Source organism: Octopus bimaculoides, chromosome 6, assembly GCF_046866305.1.
Source record: "Octopus bimaculoides isolate indiv1 chromosome 6, ASM4686630v1, whole genome shotgun sequence".
Lineage (NCBI taxonomy): Eukaryota > Metazoa > Mollusca > Cephalopoda > Octopoda > Octopodidae > Octopus > Octopus bimaculoides.
The window spans coordinates 26,879,667-26,899,609 of NC_142933.1; the positions used below are offsets into that span (position 1 = coordinate 26,879,667).

A 19,943-nucleotide genomic window follows, 5' to 3' on the forward strand; every position below is an offset into this window, starting at 1 on the left:
GAGGCGCTATTTAATATTTCAACCTGCTACTAATAGTTTTCTCACATTACTTATCTCAATTAAAGCCAGTAAGTGAGCCTCCTCCTGGTCAGTTGACTTGCTAGAACTAACAGCCAAATCTCTTTCAAATCACTGCAAACTATCTTAAAAGCACATTAGATAATGTAGACAGAATTATTATGCCTGAAAGATTTACAAAAAAAAAGAATTATGACTAATACATTTTTCTGTCAACATTCTTACTACATCACTACTCACTCAGCTGCCATAATTAGAGTAGAACTGATGTAATTCCATTCCCTCTTGTACTAGCATTCATCTCTCTCCTTGGAATCATTTCTTTTCTCATTCAACCTGTCCTGAATTCTCAATATCATCCTTTACCATTTTATTTTTTTCAACTGAACATCTCCTTCCTTGAAGTTACACCGTATGACTGCCATACCAAATCTTTAATACTACAATATCGCTGTTCTCCATTTTGAGACCTCTTCCTCCTTGATCCACTCCTATTCACCATCAACCATACCTCCACCCTTGTTCACCTCTATCCCCATCTGTCACTCCTTTCACATTCTCACCCTTCCTAATCGTCTGTTCTTACTCTCTCTTATATTCACCTTCTTGTACCTTGAAGGTATGCCCTGACACTTTGTCACCACTACTTCTTCCTCTTTCCAGCTGGGGTAGGCATGTATCTCTGCTACAGCAAAACACCTGTTCTGTCCTCTCAACACCTGGCATAAAGCCACCTACCTCTCTAATGCCCCTCCACTCAATTGAGGGTGCATATCTAGTATGTTACTTAGTTATCTCATCAGTGCCAGCCACTGAATAAAGTACTCGGTATACTCTAAGTGCTTGGAGTTAGAGAAGGGCATCCAACTATAGCAACCATGCCAAAATAGACATTGGAGCTTGATGCAGTTTTCTGGCTTGGATCATGTCAAATCATCAGCCAATGCTGGTATGGAAGATATATGTTAAATGACGATGATGTTTGCGAATCAAGATAGACTGACCTGAGCCTAAACAACAAACCTGCATTTTTATAAATCCAAATTGCTATTTTCATTCACATACCTATCTAAAGTCGTCTTCCTTACAATATACATTAGCTAATGACTTTTTATACATCTGACTGCTTTCTTCTAATTCCCTTTGTACTCAAATTTTGCCCCAAGTTAATTAGTGATATTTGACATGCTATGACTATGGAGATGTATTACATTACACATGCAAAAAATTCTCAATTCAAATTTGCCTATTAGTTGGAAAAAGAAAACAAAAACTTTTAAGCGATTGTTAGTAACTCTCAAAGGAAAGGAAACAGTTGTAGAAATTAATTACTTTTACAAAAATTTTAATCTACAGGCTGAAGAGAAAATCTGTTTTTTGACTTTATTTGGTCTTGTTCTTAAAATATAGATAAACTTGAATCTGTTTGATCAACCAACAATGATTCTACAAGTAGGAAAAAAGGGTTTAAAAGGTTTGGTGCCATTAGCACTTGATGTTAAAAGATATAAGGGGAATAAATGAAGCAGATCAGTAGCATGAATTTAGGTACATCAAGTGGGGATGATATACTGGATCACACACACAAAATTCTCAGTTAAAATATGCATCATACTTGGAGAAAGAAAATAAACCTAGTAGTAATTGTAACTTTCAAAGACAAGCTGAAGATAATTTCATGCAATTAAGAATTAATTTCACCAAAAAGTACAATTTGCATGCTTAAATGAAAATCCAGTTTTAGTTAGCAAGTAAGGTGGAAACCATTTTTTTGTCTCTTCCTTTCCAGTTTCCCTTGATCCTCTTACATTCACCATTCTAGTTTAACAGGCATACAGTATCACACTTCATTAAAATAGTCTACTACACCTTTTGGCCTGAAATCACTTATTTACATATCTACTCTTTGGTGCCTTTAGCAGACCCCACCCTATTGTAAGTATTCAGGCTAGATCCCTAGTTTGAAGATTGTTTCCATGAGTCATATGGATACTGCTTTTACTTTACAGAATAAATAATTTTAAAAAACATCTCATTAGGCCAAAAAAAAAAAAAAAGATACATGTTCTTAAAGTAACAAAATAGTTTCATAGCAAGGATCCTCAGCATCACCCTTCCCACCTTCATTAACAAGCATTATAAACCAGAGGTAATTTTGTGCTGCTTCACTCCTGCAACATCTCTTGCCATGCCACCAGAAATGGACTCTATCTCTTGCCTTATGCAAAAGTAGAATTTCACTTGATTGCTTCCGACAATCTACCTGAACAGTCCATGGTTAAACAACAGAATTGGATAAAATAACTCACAGAAACAGTTCAAAATTAATATATGAAATCAAAAGAAATAATTGGTGGGTTAAAATAAATTAAGCAGAAGATGTCACTTTTATGCTTTTAATTTTGGTTAATATTTATTGACCTTTTGAACAACAACAACATGGTATTAGTTAACAGAAAGACAAATGAAGGAATTACAATTAAAAATTTTAAAGTTAATTAATGAAGGAAAACTCATACACACACGCACACATCTAAATGTAACATTATATATATATATATATATATATATATACACACAAAAAAAATAATCCCCCCAAAAAACAAAAAACAAAAATGAATATTTTTATTAGAACAGATGATGACTTTAATGTTAATTAGTCTCAATTTCAGTTTAGAATGATACTATTATAATTAACTCTAATTATAATAAGCAGTCACATTACCAAAGGTGGAAAGGTCCTTGGATTTGCTTATGCATCACATTCCTGTCATTAATATCTGATAATTATTCCCACAGAGAGGGGAATGTGAAGGAAAGCTTCTCTTTACTGCGTTCAAGCTTTGTAGGGAGAAAATAAATTGTGAGATTTCAACAGCCTCAACTTAATTTCATTTTAGGATAATAAAAAAATAAAAATTAATTTGATGAATGAAGCAAGCTTAGTCAATTAAAATTTGATTAGTAGAGTTTATAGGAATTAATTTTTCTTTTTTTTTTTTAAATAAGTTTTTCATCAATAGATATTTTACATTTCGATACAGGTTAATCAAAAGTAGTGGCTTTTTGAACTGAGGATTTCATCATAGATTGGAGTAGGAGGACACTACTGGTAGGTGATAATGCAAGAGGACACTACTGGTAGGGGATAATGTCAGACATCATCCTATTTAAATATTTTAAATAGGAAATATGCTACAGTAATTATTTATTGAAATAAGTGACACAGCTGCTTCAAATGCAGCTTGAAAATCCCAGTTTAGAGAGTACATAACTTATTTTGATGTTTGTAAGGTATTTCAAAACAAAAACAAAAAAAAAAAAATGCCTGTAGATATTATTATTTACAACAGTGGAGCACCAGACTAAATGCTTTACAAAATTTAGATCCATCTTGAGTTCTAAATTCAAACCCTACTGAAGTTTACTTTGCCCTTCATCTATCCAGTGTCTATATTATAACACAGATATGTATTAGAGAAGAGAATCAGTTCAACCATGTTCCAAAGTAAGAAACTATTATTCTTATTGTTCTAGTCAAAATTAATACAATAAGTACCAGTAATATACTAGATATGGTCTAGTTCATCACACTGTCTTTCCTACAAATCGGTATTACTAAGAACAGGTGAACCTTTAGTAGGATCTAGTCTGTTATATCAGATACCAGTAAAATACATACAAGTTATACACTGCAGTTGATTCAGTTGACTATATACTCTACTTTGTCATGTAAAATCCAGTTGTTATAATACAGGGGCAGATTTGTTGAGCCCAGTCTAGGAGTTATTTCAATTCAGTTGGAAATACTTCAATTACATTGCTAATTAATGTCTTTGGAAAAATATTAACCCATAAACTGCGATAGGCATTAACCCATAAACACAACAGGCCATGTGCGTGGCCATGGAAGTAGGGCATGATGTGACCTAATTTTGATGACGTATAATGTATGCACACGATACCCTTTCACCCATGAAACAGTGTAGTCAATCACAGAAGGTGTTAAGAAACACTGAGTATTTTTTCGAGTGATAGATCAATGTTGACCTTTACCCAAAATAGGCTCAGCAGTTCGTGTTACATACAGCAAAATCCCAGTAGTTTATGGGTTAATGTTGAAGCAACACATGGCAATCTTTCTGAAGTTGAGGCTTCATATTAATATGGGAAACTATCAGCATTGTTTGGAGGTTGGCTGATAAATTTCTGAAAGAGTTTTCATTCATCTGGGATGCTTAAAACATGTTAAGGTGCCACTATTAGTATTTAGGAATGCAATAAATTAGTTCTATTGACAGCATCAACCTATAACGGGTTGCATTATGTCTATGTTTCTGAGTATGTGGTTGCATGTGAGTTCATACTGGAATGTGTGAATGGAGATATATGCTTATAGATATGTGTGTGTGTGTTTTCATAGATATATAACAAGCACTCCATAAATAAAGCAATATTCAAACATTGTGATGAAGTTAAGTGCTGTCTTATTTAATGCATACATGGGTGTACACTTAAATATTTGTGCACACATATCTGATTATCTATGTACACTTGTTTCTAACTAAGCACATAACTATACCTTTATATATACATACATATATGAAGAAATTGAACGAAAGGTTATTTCATATATAATTCAATTAACCCCTTGATCTGAGAAGATTAAACTATCACAGAGGACACAGAGATAGCTTGATCTAGGAACCTCTCTGGACAAAATATGAAGTTTTACTGAAACCATAGCAACCAAAGCAAGAAGAAAATACTTTGTAATTAGTAGTATTTCTTCTCATAGAGACAAAATCATTGTTGCCTGCTATTTGATATTGATCTCTTCAGATACTAGTTTATCTATATATGTCTTGTTTCTCTTTGTCTATGTGCACATTTACATGCATAATATAATTACACATATTCACATACATAAGTGATAGACAAGTATCTGAAGCAATCAATATTTTAAGTATTTTACTGGTTAAAATCAATAACCAGAAAAATATTGCATAATCTTGATAACAGCAAAATTAATAAATGATTAAAACTGGAAGATAATATTGTAAAAAAATCAAGAAATATTTAACAGAGAATGGCTAAAAATATAATTTCCCAATATTTCTTCAAAATTTCCATACTTTCATCAGTTTTAATCCGATTTTGAAAGACCTTTCCAAAAGAAAAATTACAGAAGAAGGGAACATTTTGTACCCTATTGCTTAAAGTATATTTTCTTCTGGTAAATATCTTTTGAGAACAAGGTAATTGTGTAGAAGAGTGCATCTAGGAATTTCTGGCATTGTTAAACCAATCAACACAAAGGGTGAGACAAAAGGGAAGGGGGGAGAGAGAGAGAGAGAGAGAGAGAGAGAGCATAAGAGAGAGAAAGGCTAGAGAAAGTTAAACAAGCCAAGACCTTAAACAAGAGAGATAACCTTGCTACACAAACACAATGGGCGACCTGTTGCAGGAACAAAGTATGCTGTCTTCCTGCAACGGTCACTTTTCGTAGCAGGATTCAACATTGATTTGAAAGAACAAGTCATTGTTTCAAACCAGGTTTAAACAAACAATTCAATTGATGCACCTGGTGTATGTTGTGTAATGTATGGTTTCAGAGAAACTCTTATAAAGATATTTCAAACAAATACCTAAGAGAGGAAGGGAATAAAGAGGGAAGTAAGAAACTGAGGGAGGAAGTGGAGAAAGGAATATGCAAATGAGAGGGAGAAAACAAAAATGAAAAAAAATGAGAGGTTTTTATGATAAACATATAGAAGTTTATCTTGGGGTAGAAAAAGGGTTAATTTTTTTTATCATTATTTCTGATTAATTCAACTATGAAAGCCATCATGTTTTAATTTTGGATTTAGTCATTTCACTTCTTGCATTGCTGTTGTCCTCCAGAAACTTATGACCTGTTTTCTATAAACTGAAAATCTTACACCTGTCTTTGTAGGCAACCAATATTCTTTCTAATTTTGGCACATGACCATCAAATTTCAAGACAGGGGCTAGTTAATTACATTGATCCCACTTGACAGGTATTTTATTTCATTGACCTTGAAAGGATAAAAAGCAAAGTTGACCTCAGCAGGATTTGAACTCAGAATGTAAAGAGTTCAAAGAAATGCTGCTGAGCATTTTGTACCATGTACTAATAATTCTGCCAGCTTGCTGCCTTTGTAGGTTACTAATATTACTTCTGAGAAAGGCATGAATGTAACACTTTCTCATCTTTTCCCTATAAATCCAAATACTTATATCTACAAAGGTAGCTAATATTTCTTAGCAGATATCCAGTATATTTTAATTAAGTAGCTCCAGTTGGGATCCAAAGTAGAACTGTAGACTGTTCACTATGAGCTTATCTCAACTATATGACATAGAAACTATATAACTATATGACATAGTAACTATATAACTATATGACATAGTAACTATATAACTATATGACATAGAAACTATTATTGATGTCATTATTATTATTAAAAATTTTCACACAAGACCAGAGGTGTAGGTTAGTTGATGCCATCAACTCCAGTACTTGACTGATACTTTATGGATAAAGTATCAGTCCCAGATGGATAAAAGGCCAAGTTGATTTTGGTAGGATTTGAATAGAGAATGTAAAAGACTCAGAACAAGGATTGCAAAGTATTTTCTTCCCAAGTTCAACTGATTCTGACAATCTACTGCCCTAACAATGATCATCATCATCATCATCGTCGTTTAACGTCTGCTTTCCATGCTAGCATGGGTTGGACGATTTGACTGAGGACTAGTGAAACCAGATGGCTACACCAGGCTCCAATCTGATTTGGCAGAGTTTCTATGGCTGGATGCCCTTCCTAACACCAACCACTCAGAGTGTAGTGGGTGCTTTTACGTGTCACCCGCATGAAGGCCAGTCAGGCGGTACTGGCATCGCCCATGCTCAAGATGGTGTAACAATAATTATTATTTCAAAGAAAATAAGGATGTTTAATTGAGGTGCAAGGCCAGCAGTTTGAAGAAAGGTGGTAAGTCTGATATACAAACTGTGGCTGAGTAATTTCTTATTTTATCATTCCTGGAGAGATGAAAGGCAAAGTTGACCTTGGCAGGATTTGAACTCAGAACTTGAGGGCTGGAACAAATATTGCAAGTATTTTTTCTGATGCTTTAACAATTTTGCCAATCCACACTCAACAATAATAATAATAATAAAAATAATAATTTTAAATATTGGCACATGGCCACAGGTTTTGATGTGATGGAACAAGGTTGATTAAACTGACCCCAGTACATGACTGGTGTTAATTTTATTGAACACAGAAAGAGGAAAGACAAATTTGACCTCACCGGGATTTGAACTCAGAATGTAATGGAATACAACCAAATAAAGCAAGTCATTCACATTACCAATACTGCCAATCCATCTCTCTTTGATAATAACATCTTAGGCACAAGAAAATAGTTCTAGGGTGGGTTGTAACAATGAAGCTGTGAGACCCAAACCTCTTACAAAGCTCAATGGCATTAGAGTACAAATGAATTTGGTTTCAATTTGGAATTGAAACTGCCTTGCAGAAAATGTAAACAATTTATTATATATTTTAAAATATAAATTGTAAGACTTGAAAAAATAAAATTAAAAAAATGCCCCCAACCTCCTTGCAAAACGTTATGACTTCTTTAGTTTCTTTTCCTTATCGATAGGAAAGGTTTTCATCATCTGACTGCTCATTGAATTAATTATTAATCACATGTGGTGCATGAATTTCTTTTTTTAACAAATCTGTCTTTGCCTTTGCTCCTCATTTCAGAGGAATATAAATACATACACATATAGCTATACATATTGGCATACTATATATATACATACATATGCATACATACATACATATATACATATATATATATATATATATATATATATATATACATACAAACAAACACATATACATGCATGCATGCATACATACATACGTACATACATACGTGTGTGATTGTGTGTGTGTGTGTGTGTATATATATATATATATATATATATATATATATATATATATATATATATATATGTATATATGCATGCATATATGCACATGTGTGTATGAATATAGAACATGGTGGAGGATGAATGGTGACAGTGTGCAGAAAATTTCAGTTAGTTTAGTTAGAAATATTTGTAAATGTTAATGAAACAACAATAACATTAACAACAGTAATTATAACTGTTCAATGAGAAATAAAACAACAGAAAATAAAAAAAAAATAAACATAGCATGAGGTTTAAAAAAATACTAATAAAAGCAAACAAATTCTAAAAAAATTAGAAAATTATAACAGCAACATAACCTTTAATATTTTTGTAGACCTTCAACATTTTTTGAAAATTAAGAAAATCTTTGTTAAGCCTGAATATTTCTAACAATGATCTCAGGTCTCAAAGATGTATCTTATCCTTGATTTAAGAAAGGAAGCTCTTGACATTATTTCTGCATAATAATAATTCTTTCTACTATAGGCACGGGGCCTGAAATTTTTGTGGGAGGGAGTCAGTCGACAGTGTCAACCCCAGTGTTTGACTGGTACTTATTTTATCGACCCTGAAAAGATGAAAGGCAAAGTTAACCTTGGTGGAGTTTAAATTCAGAACAGAAAGACAGACAAAATTCTGCTAAGATTTTTGTCCAGCATGCTAATGGTAATAAATTTCTAGTATAGGCACAATGCCGCAAAATTATGAGAGAAAATAGTCAGTTAAATCAACCCCAACATTAGAGAGAAAATGTATTTAATTGACTGTTGAAGTATAAAAGATAAAGTTGATAGCAATGTTATTTGATCTCAGAACATAATGATTTCTAACAATAGCACAATACCTCAAATTTTGGTGATTGTATGAAGTTGGTATTATCAACTTTAGTAAAACTTGAAGTAAAAAAAACAAAAAAACAGAGGAACAAAACTAAGCACTGAAAGATATTTATTCCAGTACAGTTTGGTTTCTTTCCTCAATCATTCATACAAGGAAAAAGAGAAAAAGATATTTTGAAAGATGAGACATTTGAAAAAGACAAAAACTTTTAACTGTCTTACATCCACTTATCCAAACTTGCATGGGTGGGTGGAGTGTTTTGGTAGAGTAATGGTTTTTACAGTTGGATGCTTTTCTTCCTACCACAAACCACTCATCTGTAAAGTAGCAATTGGAAGCTGTCCTTTATTCAGTCAGGATAACCGGAGTGGAGGAAGCACAATTCTGTCTGTTCTGGTTCTGTTGTTCGGAGGTACAAAACAGTGACAGTATCTAGATTTGAACTTAGAGCCATGTGGTTACTGGATGTATTTCACATTACCTGTTTGGGATAAACTCTGCAGGTATGGTCACATTGGAACCACCAGTAACCAGAATGTCTGGCTCAAGAGCTTATGTGGTATGCATTTGTTTTGTTCGGTGTTCATGCATTGCTAATGTGTGGGGTTTTGCTGGTCAGCCATTATCACATGCAGGATGGTCCCTGCTATTAGCTGAGCCTCGGCCTACCCTTTGACAAGGAAGAGCAGGTAGTCTTCCATTGTCAGGTAGTTATGACAAAGGAGTTAATATGGTGGATGTGATTTGAATGTTTAAGGACTCAACTTTTCCTCTCAAGCCAAACCCTCAATCAACTTCTGAGGGTGTAGGTGAAAATAGAGAGGGAAATATTGCTGTCTAATAAATTTTATAAAAGGTGAGAGTGACAAAAACAGCATGGCTAATTGGATCCATGTTAACTTAACAACTGGGCTGGCGGCAAGAACTGGGAGAAGGCACTTGCCTTTGGCAAGTAATTCAGGATTGTGTGTGGGGTGCTCTCAGTTGCTTCATCTGTTTACCCCAATCTACACTGGATTTCTGTTTTGTAATTCTGTATTATAAGTGCTATCTGTTATTAGCTATCCATTGATTAGTATTTTACCAAGCCTTAGAGTTGATCCTGTTGGGATTTGAGCATTCAGTGTGGCTTTCTACTGTTTTTGCCATTCCACTACCTTAATAATGACAGAAGAAAAAAAAAGGTTTATTTTATTTTATTTTTGATTGTGTCTAGTCAAAAAGTCAACAATTTTGAGGAGTAAATGCTATTGACCCCAATACTTGACTGAGTTTTATCTTATCAACCCTGGAGGAATGAAAGGCAAATTTGACCTCAGCAGGATTTGAACCCAGAGCATTGATCCCAGTACCTGACTGGAACTTTATTTTATTGATCTTGAAAAAAATGAAAGGCAATGTGAACTTTAGTGAGAACCAGAAAAATTATTACAAGATATTTTATCTGAAACTCTACTGATCCACTGCCCCTAATAATAACTACTTCTAATTTGGGCACAAGATCAATAATTTTGGGGAAGGGGATTTGTTGATATCACTGACTCCCAGAATATGACCGGTACTTTATTATATCGACCCTGGAAGAATGAAAGGCAAAATTTTACATCAGTGAGGTTTGAACTCTGAACATAAAGAGCCAGAACAAATATCATGAGTTATCTTGTCTGATGCTCTAATGATTCTGCCAATTCACGACTCTGATGGTGATGATGATGATGATGACGATGATGAGTCACACACTCAGATACACAGAAAATTTAATGAACAAGACATTTAAAATATGATATTAAATTCAGAGAAAAATATACAAAAACAATGACAAACAAGAAAATTAAATAAATTAAAAAAAATAAGTGTTTTATGAATGTTTTTTTTTTGTTTCTGTGTATTGTTATTTGTTAATGTTGTTTGTCCTTGCGAAATGAGAAATTGCGAAATATGCCAGGTTTCTTTTGATGGTTGGAATCAGGTTTACCGTGTACCAGTTCTACTTCAAGTTCTATGTTGTTGTTTAGCGTCAACCATTTACGGACTGTACCACTTTCATTTTCTGCAATGAGAATGGTGATAATGATGATGATGATGATAATAATGATTTCAAATTTTTGCCTCAAGAGCAGCTTGTGGGAGGGGATTAAGTCAATTACATCAACCCTAGTCATTCACTGGTACTTAATTTATCAACCCTGAAAGGATGAAAGGCAAAGTCGACCTTGGCGGAATTTGAACTCAGAATGTAGCGACAGGCAAAATACTGCTAAGCATTTCATCCAGCATGCTAATGATTCTGCCAGCTCACTGCCTTAATCTGAGTTCAAATTCTGCTGAAGTCGACTTTGCCTTTCTTCCTTTCAGAGTTGATAAATTAAGTAACAGTTGTGTAGTGGGGTCAATCCAATCGACTTGCTCCTTCTCCAAAAATTTTGGGTCTTGTGCCTAGAGTAGAAAAGAATAATGATAATAATAATAACAATAATAATAATGATGATTTCAAATCTTGGCACAGGGCCAGCAGTTTTTTTGATGGGAGGGGAAGGTCAGTTACATCAACACTCCAGAAGCTAACTGGTGCTTATTTTATCTACTCTGAAAAGATGAAAGGCAAAGTTGGCCTCGGTGACAATTGAACTCCGAATGTTAGGATGGAAGAAATGCTGTTCAACATTCTGTCCAGTGTGCTAACAATTCTGCCAGCTCACCACCTTAACAACAACAACAACAACAATCCTTTCTACTGTATGTACAAGGCCTGAAATTTGTTTTTGGTGGGGGAGGGCAAGTCAACTACACTGACCTCAGTGCATAACCGGTACTTATTTTATCAACTCCAAAAGGATGAAAGGCAAAGTTGACCTTGGCGAAATTTGAACTCATAATGTGAAGATGGACAAAATACTGCTAATAATAATAATAATAATGGTTTCAAATTTTGCCACAAGAGCAGCCATTTATACTGCTAATAATAATCCTTTCTACTAAAGGCACAAGGCCTGAAATTTGGTGGGAGGGGACTAGTCGATTACATTGGCCCCAGTGTTCAACTGGTACTTATTTTATCGACTCCAAAAGGATATAATAATTTAGACACAATACTTAATTGGTACTTTATTTTTTTTTTTACTCCAGAAGTATGAACATCTGTCTGTTGAATGCTCAGTCAATTACACATTTAATTCAGTTGATTAAACAACTGAATCCTCATTATTAAATGACAAAGATTCACCAATTATATGCCCCAGCCTTCATTACTACCCCAATTTAAATACTTTCACAAAGCTAACCAAATAATCAAAAACTTAACTTCACTTTGATATTTATTATTTGGTATCCTCACTTTTGTTGCACCCATTGCAAGTTGCTCACTGACACAGATCCACTTTCAGAAAATATATTCTGAAAGGTTTTGATGTTCAAGTCATTCAAGAGCATTAATGTTATATGAGCAGACTGAAATAGCTCCAACCAGGTATTAAAACTATACTTCTCTGAGAACATGCATTCATACCAGCAAGAAATATATTAAAGTAATTGAGAAAAAGAAGTGGGACAGTAAAGGGTATATGCATGGTATGTGTAGACATTATATCTTTCAAAACTTCCATGCTTCCTGAAATTTGCCAACAGTACACCTGATGCCCCCACCCCAATTTCTTCTCTTTTTTTTTTTTAAGATTTTTTTACTGTTCACTTCCTGTTCTTATTCTATGTACTGTTCATGCAATTTTAGTTACTTTTTCTATAACAATAATAATGAAATTATTGTGTTTAGTGCTCAGGTGCACTACAACTCATCAAAGGTGCATGTACAGTACATAGAATTATGTACAAAAGTCAGGAAAGTGAACAGTGTATGAGTCATGATATATCTGAGTGCATGCATATGGAGGTGGGGATATCAGGTGTAGTGTTGGCGAATTTCAGAAAGTATGGAGGTTTCAAAGGATACAATGACTCGACAACTAACAGCTGATGCAGGTAGTTTGTTCCATGCTTCAGAAACTCTGAGTGTGAAAAAATGTTTCCTGAGTAAGATAGGGGTTCCAGACTGGTGATGCAAAATTCCAAGTGTGGCTGCACCATAGCCATGTACAGCCTTAAATAGACAGCTGGAGAGCGGCTGACAAAGGTCTTGCTGAGTGATGCCAAGACACCATTGGCCTTCTTGACAATTTTAGAGATGTGCTTTGTCCAGTGCAAATCACTGCTGACAGTAATGCCCAGGTCACATTCCTAAGAAGACTGCTTGATATTAGTGTTGTGGAGAGAGTATGTGGATGCTAGGGTTTTTCCTCCCAAAATGCATGGTGGTACACTTGTCCACAGCCAGCTTGAGTTGCCAGTCCATGATCCATTGTTACATTGTGTCCAGGTTTGATTGCAGGAAAGCTCTATAGTGTTCAGGATCTGTCCTTTTTATCTCAAAGTACAGTTTGATGTCAACTGTATATTTCAGTCCTGTGGTATTCTTTAAGTTGGCATCTATGTCATTAATGTATGCAACAAACATGAGTTGTAGAGCACCTGAGTTCATTATTATCATTTTTAAATTGAGAAGAATATGTACAGGGTTAAATAATCTCTCAGGGGTTCTTTACCAACTTCTTATGCTTCTCACACAAATTTAAAGTAACATTTATCAACTCACCTCCCAGCAATTCTCGTATAGTGAAACCTTTTGAAGCTAGATGTTCTTTGGTTGCTTTCTTCATATCAAAAACAAGCAATGCTTCTGCAGAGACACCAGCTCCTCGGTCAACCTGAAGAAGGAAAAATAGACTAAGGTGACCAGACTAAAGGGACATTATAATTAATAGCAGACTGCTGATTAAATCCATAACAAAAAAATAAAATAAACAGAAACCAATACAGAAATATGCCTCAAAAAAACCAATCTATTTAATAATAATAATAATAATAATAATAATTATTATTATTATTATTATTATTATTATGAAAAATAATTAATTACCAAAAAATTATTAAAAAAAAAAACTATATTAAATTGAAACAAATCTTTAAACAAGATATTGAGATTGATTTAATTCTAAATGTCTTTCACCTACAGCTTTTTATGTTTCAAGTTCAAATTCAACAAAGATAAACTTTGTTTTGTATCATTCTGGGGTCAATAAAATACCAGTCATGCTCTGAAAATCACTTATATTCCTATAATGTGCCTATAATGTGAAGCCCAGACAAGGAGACATGAGCAGACATGGCTCTGCATGGTTGAGGAGCTTGCTTCCCAACTATGTGTCTTAGGTTCATTCCCCTGTGTGGCTCTTTGGATAGGTGTCTTCCACAGTAGCCTTGTATGTGGATTTGGTAGATGGAAACTGTAAGAAGCCTATTGTATATGTGTGTGTATCTTTGTTTTGACATCACGTGATGATTGTAAATGGGTATCACTGTCACACAAGTGATGGAGTTTGTTTCCAACCAGCTGGTAATGCTTAGCATCAGGAAGGATCTCCAACCAAAAAAAATCTACCTTAACAAAATTCTACCTGACCAATGCAAGCATGGAAAAGTGGACGCTAATTGTGAATGATGATGAATGACGATGATAATGTAGCTTAAATATAAACGGAACTATAAAAGAAGATTAAGAACATATACTTCATGTAATGTTTTTCCTTACTGCTAATACCTTAATATTATTTGTAATGGCTTGGTAATGTTTAAGATAAATCAATATAAGTTTGTTTATAAGAACATTTTTGGCATTGAGCTGTCTTAAATAAACAAGGTTTCATCAATTTAATCTTGTTAGTTTTTGATGTTTTAACAGAGATTTTAGTAAAAAAAAAACAAAAAAACCTACTAAAGGTATGTTGGTATGTTATGTTTAATGGCAATAGAGATAATCAGCTAATATTGCGCGTCATAGAGAGGATGGATTTATGTTTGGATAGACACTTGAAAAGCTGACGATGATGTGTGTGAGGTGTAAATAAATGATGTGTGCTAATTGTGGAGGTACAAGTAGTAGAGGTAGACTAAGGGCAAAATGTGAGAAAGATTTATAGAAATTGTACTGAAGACCTGTTCAACTGATGATGAAAATGATGATGATTGGTTGAATTAGTTGCTGTTATTATAACTGTTATTAGAACAACGAGCTGGCAGAATTGTCAGTGTCTCAGAGAAAATGCTCAGCTGCATTTATTCCAGCTCTTTACATTCAGAGTTCAAATTCTGCCAATGTCTTGATTAAATAAATACTAATGGAGCATGGTGTTGATGTATTTAACTAGCCCACTCCCACAAAATTTCAGGCCTTGTGCCTATAATAGAAAGGATTATTATTATTACTAAGTGACCTGATAGATATTCCATGGTTTAATTATAAACAATTACAAAGTATTAAATAGCCATGTGTGTGTGTGTGTGTGTGTGTGTGTGAGTACCAATAACATTTGTATTTATGTGAGTGTATGGGCCTGTAGTGTTTGTTGGAATCTGTCTGTCTGTTGCCTCTCTCTCTCTCTCTCATTATAACACACACACACCCATTTTTACTATTCTCTTTACTCAGTATGACAACATTGCTTATACCACAGGAACCTGTCATTAGCACTTTAATATAACAAATTATTACTGATCTGATGGCTGGCAAAATAGGTGGATTGTCAGTTGATATTACTTGGTGTAGTAAAGACAACCATTCTAATAATAAGGATGTCCACAGTAACTAACATGGGAGCCTTTACATGGTTTCCTGATCTGCTAGAAATAGCAGTCAAATTTCCCCTAAACCATGATCTGTCATCTTAAGAAAGGAAGAATGTATTGAATTATATAATTCTAGATACACAAAGCTTAGTAAACAAAGATGAGCTGTACATGATCAGAATGATTTTGTTCACAGATCTATTTGATCAGTGCTATATGCACAAGGCCTGGAATTTTAAGGAAGGGGTAGTCAATAACATTGACCCCAGTATGCAATTGGTACTTATTTTGTGGACCCCAAAAAGATGAAGGGTAAAGCTGACCTCAACAGAATTTGAACTCAGAACGTAAAGACTGGCAAACTGCTACTAAGCATTTTGTCTGGTATCCTAAGAATTCTGTTGGCTACATAATAATAACAAAACAAAATATCAGACTTACTTCAAAGTTCAAGTTGAACTGAGGTTCAAGCTGGGCTTTAACAGTGGTGGAACGGCCAAGAATCCTCCCGCTTGATCGTAATTTAGTTCGCGCATTTGAGAGATGGTGCCTGCAGAGAATAGAAGTGTACAAGAAATTACTCATGATGATAATGATAATGGTCTCTTACAGTAGCACAGTGAGGAAAGGGCATAATCAAATCAACAGCAATATTTGACTGGTACTTATTTTATCCCCTACCTAACTAGGCAGGGATGAAATAAATACAAAGTAGATTCCAGCAAAATTTGAACTCAGAACATAAAGGAGTATAACTACATACTTCTTTTCTACTCTAGGCACAAGGCCCGAAATTTTTGGAGGAGGGGGCCAGTTGATTAGATAGACCCCAGTATGCAACTGGTACTTAATTTATTGACTCCGAAAGGATGAAAGGCAAAGTCGACCTTGGTGGAATTTGAACTCAGAATGTAAAGACAGACAAAATACCGCTAAGCAGTTCGCCCAACATGCTAACATTTCTACCAGCTTGCCACCTTCACTTCATACTGCAATACATATTTCTAAGTTAGGTACAATACTAGGTTATGAGATATGGGATGTCAGGAAGGAATAGCACTTTTTGTAGAGTTTGACCAATTCCTTTTCACAACAGCTTGTCTGCTACTTTTTGCACCTGTCACCTAGCTGTTACTGGCCCTTCACAAACTGTCTGCATTTTGCAGTGTGCCACTACTGGGCAATGGCATTAGCAGACAGGATTTCTGATGGACTGTGCAGAAGAAATCAAAACCATGAGTGGTCAAGTTTCAATGGAAAAAAAGGCAATAGTCAACAAAGTGGGATGCATACCTCACAGCAGCACAGTGATATACAGGGATCACCTTGATTATCTCACTGTATTTCTGGTATGTATTTGGGCATCTCACCACACCTTACTACTGGGTGCCCAGTGCAGGTCTCCCAAACTATAATCCGAATTTAGGACAAGGCAAGACTTGACCTTCTTGAAACCACAGACAGATAACCTGTTGTTGCCTGTTGGGTTAATCACATGCATCTGCAACAATAAGATACCGCTGCTTCTACATTTTCCTCATTGCAAGAGTACTCAGAAAGTAGGATATTATAGATGGGGAGCAATCACAATTCTCTAGTTACCCATATGGCTGTGTCTTCCACTGCTAATCATTGCTGTTTAGGTGGTACAGTTTTGGTCATCTTCAAAAATGAAAGACAAGAACAAAGGAAAAGACCAGAAATATTCTGGGAGGCGGAGTAGAGTGGATTAAATCAAACCTAGTATTTCACTGGTATTTATCACTTTGAATTCAGGAATGATTTGATTCAGAATATTTAGGGGCATAACTAAATTCTAAAAGGTGATTCGTTTATGACAATTTCAATATTTCATAATTATTAAAATTGATTTCCAAGTTTGGCACTAGTTTGAGTGATGGGTGTAGTGCACAGTTGACCCGAGTATTTGACTGCTGCTTATTTTATGAATGATGGAATGATGAAGGTTAAATTGGTCTTGACATGACTTGAGCTCATATTGTACAAGGATTTTAGCCTAGCACTAAACTGTTTACTCCATTCTACTTCAATACAATATTTCTTATGATGGAAATTAGGCATAAAGTTATACATACATGGGGAGAGAGAGAGAGAAAGAAAGAGAGTGAGAGTGAGAGGAGTGCAGGAACAAAAGGGATATATATATATATATAAATGAAACAAGAATGTAACAGGTGACAACAAAACATCTGGACAATTAGACGATACAAAAAAGGACAGGAAAAAACAAGGATGGGTCATTCAGAGTTTTCTATCATCAGTTGAGTTCCAGATCGTCGTTGCAAGTTTGGCTGGTTACACTCGAGACTGCTCCAATCTGGCTGGGTCCCCCAAAAAAAATCTAAGCTAAGAGCACTAGATTCTTTGGAAGAAAGCAAGTGAATGTATACGAAAACAAGGATGAAAAAAAAAACGGAGAAATGGTACACAATTACAAATACAAACAACAGGACATTAACAATAGGTGTCTTTTGACTAAAGATGAATTAAATTAAACTGGCCTGTGTGGAGTGAAACCTTATGGCAGGAACATAAGAGATGAAAGTCATAGGAAGTAATAGAAGAGATGCTATACAGATGGTAGTCGAACCAAGAAAGGTTGGGCCTGGCGAAACACCAGTCCTGTGGAAGGAGAGGAGACAGGTAGGGGGCAGGGAGATTGGGGAATTAGGGAGGGAGAAGAAAGAGAGAAAAAGAAAGGGACAGAGTGAGGTACAAGGGAGGTAAAAGAGGAGGGAAAGTGATGAGAATGAAGGGAAGGCCAAGAAATGTGAGAGAGGGGAGCGAGAAAAGTGGAAAGAATGAAGAAAGTGTGAAGGGGGCTAAAAGGATCGTACAAAATTTAGATATATATGTGTATATATATACTTACATACAGGAGACCGAATGTGTATGCATGCCGCTATATGTATATATAAAAAAAACAAAACAAAAAATGGAACAAGAACGTAACAGGCGACAACAAAACACCCAGACAGTTAAACGATACAAAAAAGGACAGGTAAAAACAAGGACAGGTCATTTAGAGCTTTCTATCATCAGCCGAGTTCCAGATCGTCGTTGCAGTTTTGGCTGGTTACACTCGAGACTGCCCCAATCTGGCCAGCCCCACAAAAAAATCTAAGCTAAGAGCACTAGATTCTTTGGAAGAAAGCAAGCGAATGTATACGAAAACAAGGATGAAAAAAAATGGTACACAATTACATGCTGAAAAGTTCCTGGCTTTGAGCAAAAGAACATACAAGAGGGTCATTTAATTATGATTTTACTTAACACATTCCCCCTCTCAGATTCACACACTTATTGCAGCAGTCTTTTAGTTTTTCTAGACCCTGTAAAAGAACTCAGAAGGTTGGGCAGCCAACCAGACTTTTTGCAATACCATTAAAGCAAGAAAATTTTCAGCATATATATATATATACAGAGATGGAAAGTGAGTGAGTGAGAGACACACAGATGGGTAATGTCTAAGTTACGTAGAAATAAAATGCATACGTTTGCAACCTGACTTTACAGTAAACATCTCCTTCTAGCAACATTAGGTGGCGTCCCTGCACTACTGTGCCACTTACACTGTAGTATTTGTCTGCAGATAATATACTGCCATCTGAAATAAATAACAATAAGAATTGAGGACAATGAAGGCATATAGGCACGCACACACACACACACACACATTCACATTTAATTTCCATAAGCAAGGACATGCCGCCTGGGTAGGCAAGGTCGGCAGTGCCTACCCTGAATAAAATAGATCAGTAGTAATATTTTCCTTTTATGGCAAAATATGCACCTAAGTCAATAAAATTATGAAGGTTACTCTGATCACTATGCATAAAATACAAAATATTTTATTTTTTTGTAGATTAGGCAGGCATAATTTGCCCCTACCTTTCAATCTCAGTATTAAAGCTATGCATAGAACTGTTGTAATACACGTTCTGCGTACATTCCGACAACAATGTTTTCTTTACGCGCTATAATGGCAGAAGTAAATCTGCCTACAACTCAGTCGTGCGCCTGTGTTTCACTTATTTTTTGTATGTTTTACCACATAAACATCACCAACTACCTGCCCTGAGTAATTACTGATGGCACATGCCAGGTTGACATCTGCTTGGAAGTTTCAGTTTTGTAACCATCTACAGACTGTCTGATCAAGGCTATGCTACATAGTTGAAACATGTAAGTAACTTGTTCAAATGAAGTTAATATGTTACTCTACTGAAAGGCACAGATTAATCTTTAAATTAGTGTTTGACTAATATATGTGTGTGTTTATGTGTGTGTATGCATATATGAATGTTCATTGTTTTAAAGTGTACATTTACAAGCCAATATGAGTTCATTTCTTATAATCTCCCTGATG

The 19,943-nt window shown here is 35.0% G+C and overlaps 1 protein-coding gene across 8 annotated transcripts in view; it reads right to left on the reverse strand.

Moving 5' to 3' along the window:
• Window positions 1–8,777: 8,777 nt before the first annotated feature.
• Window positions 8,778–19,943, reverse strand: part of LOC106869820 (extended synaptotagmin-1) — a 182,022-nt gene continuing 170,856 nt past the window's right edge. For all 8 annotated transcript variants that reach the window (XM_089353640.1, XM_089353642.1, XM_089353638.1 and 5 more), the window contains 4 exons: window positions 19,070–19,181; window positions 15,995–16,103; window positions 13,524–13,635; window positions 8,778–10,928 (listed from right to left, as the gene is read on the reverse strand). In XM_089353640.1, coding sequence (XP_089209766.1) covers window positions 10,777–10,928; window positions 13,524–13,635; window positions 15,995–16,103; window positions 19,070–19,181 — 485 coding nt within the window. In that variant the 3' untranslated portion in view covers window positions 8,778–10,776. The remainder of the gene's footprint in view (window positions 10,929–13,523; window positions 13,636–15,994; window positions 16,104–19,069; window positions 19,182–19,943) is intronic.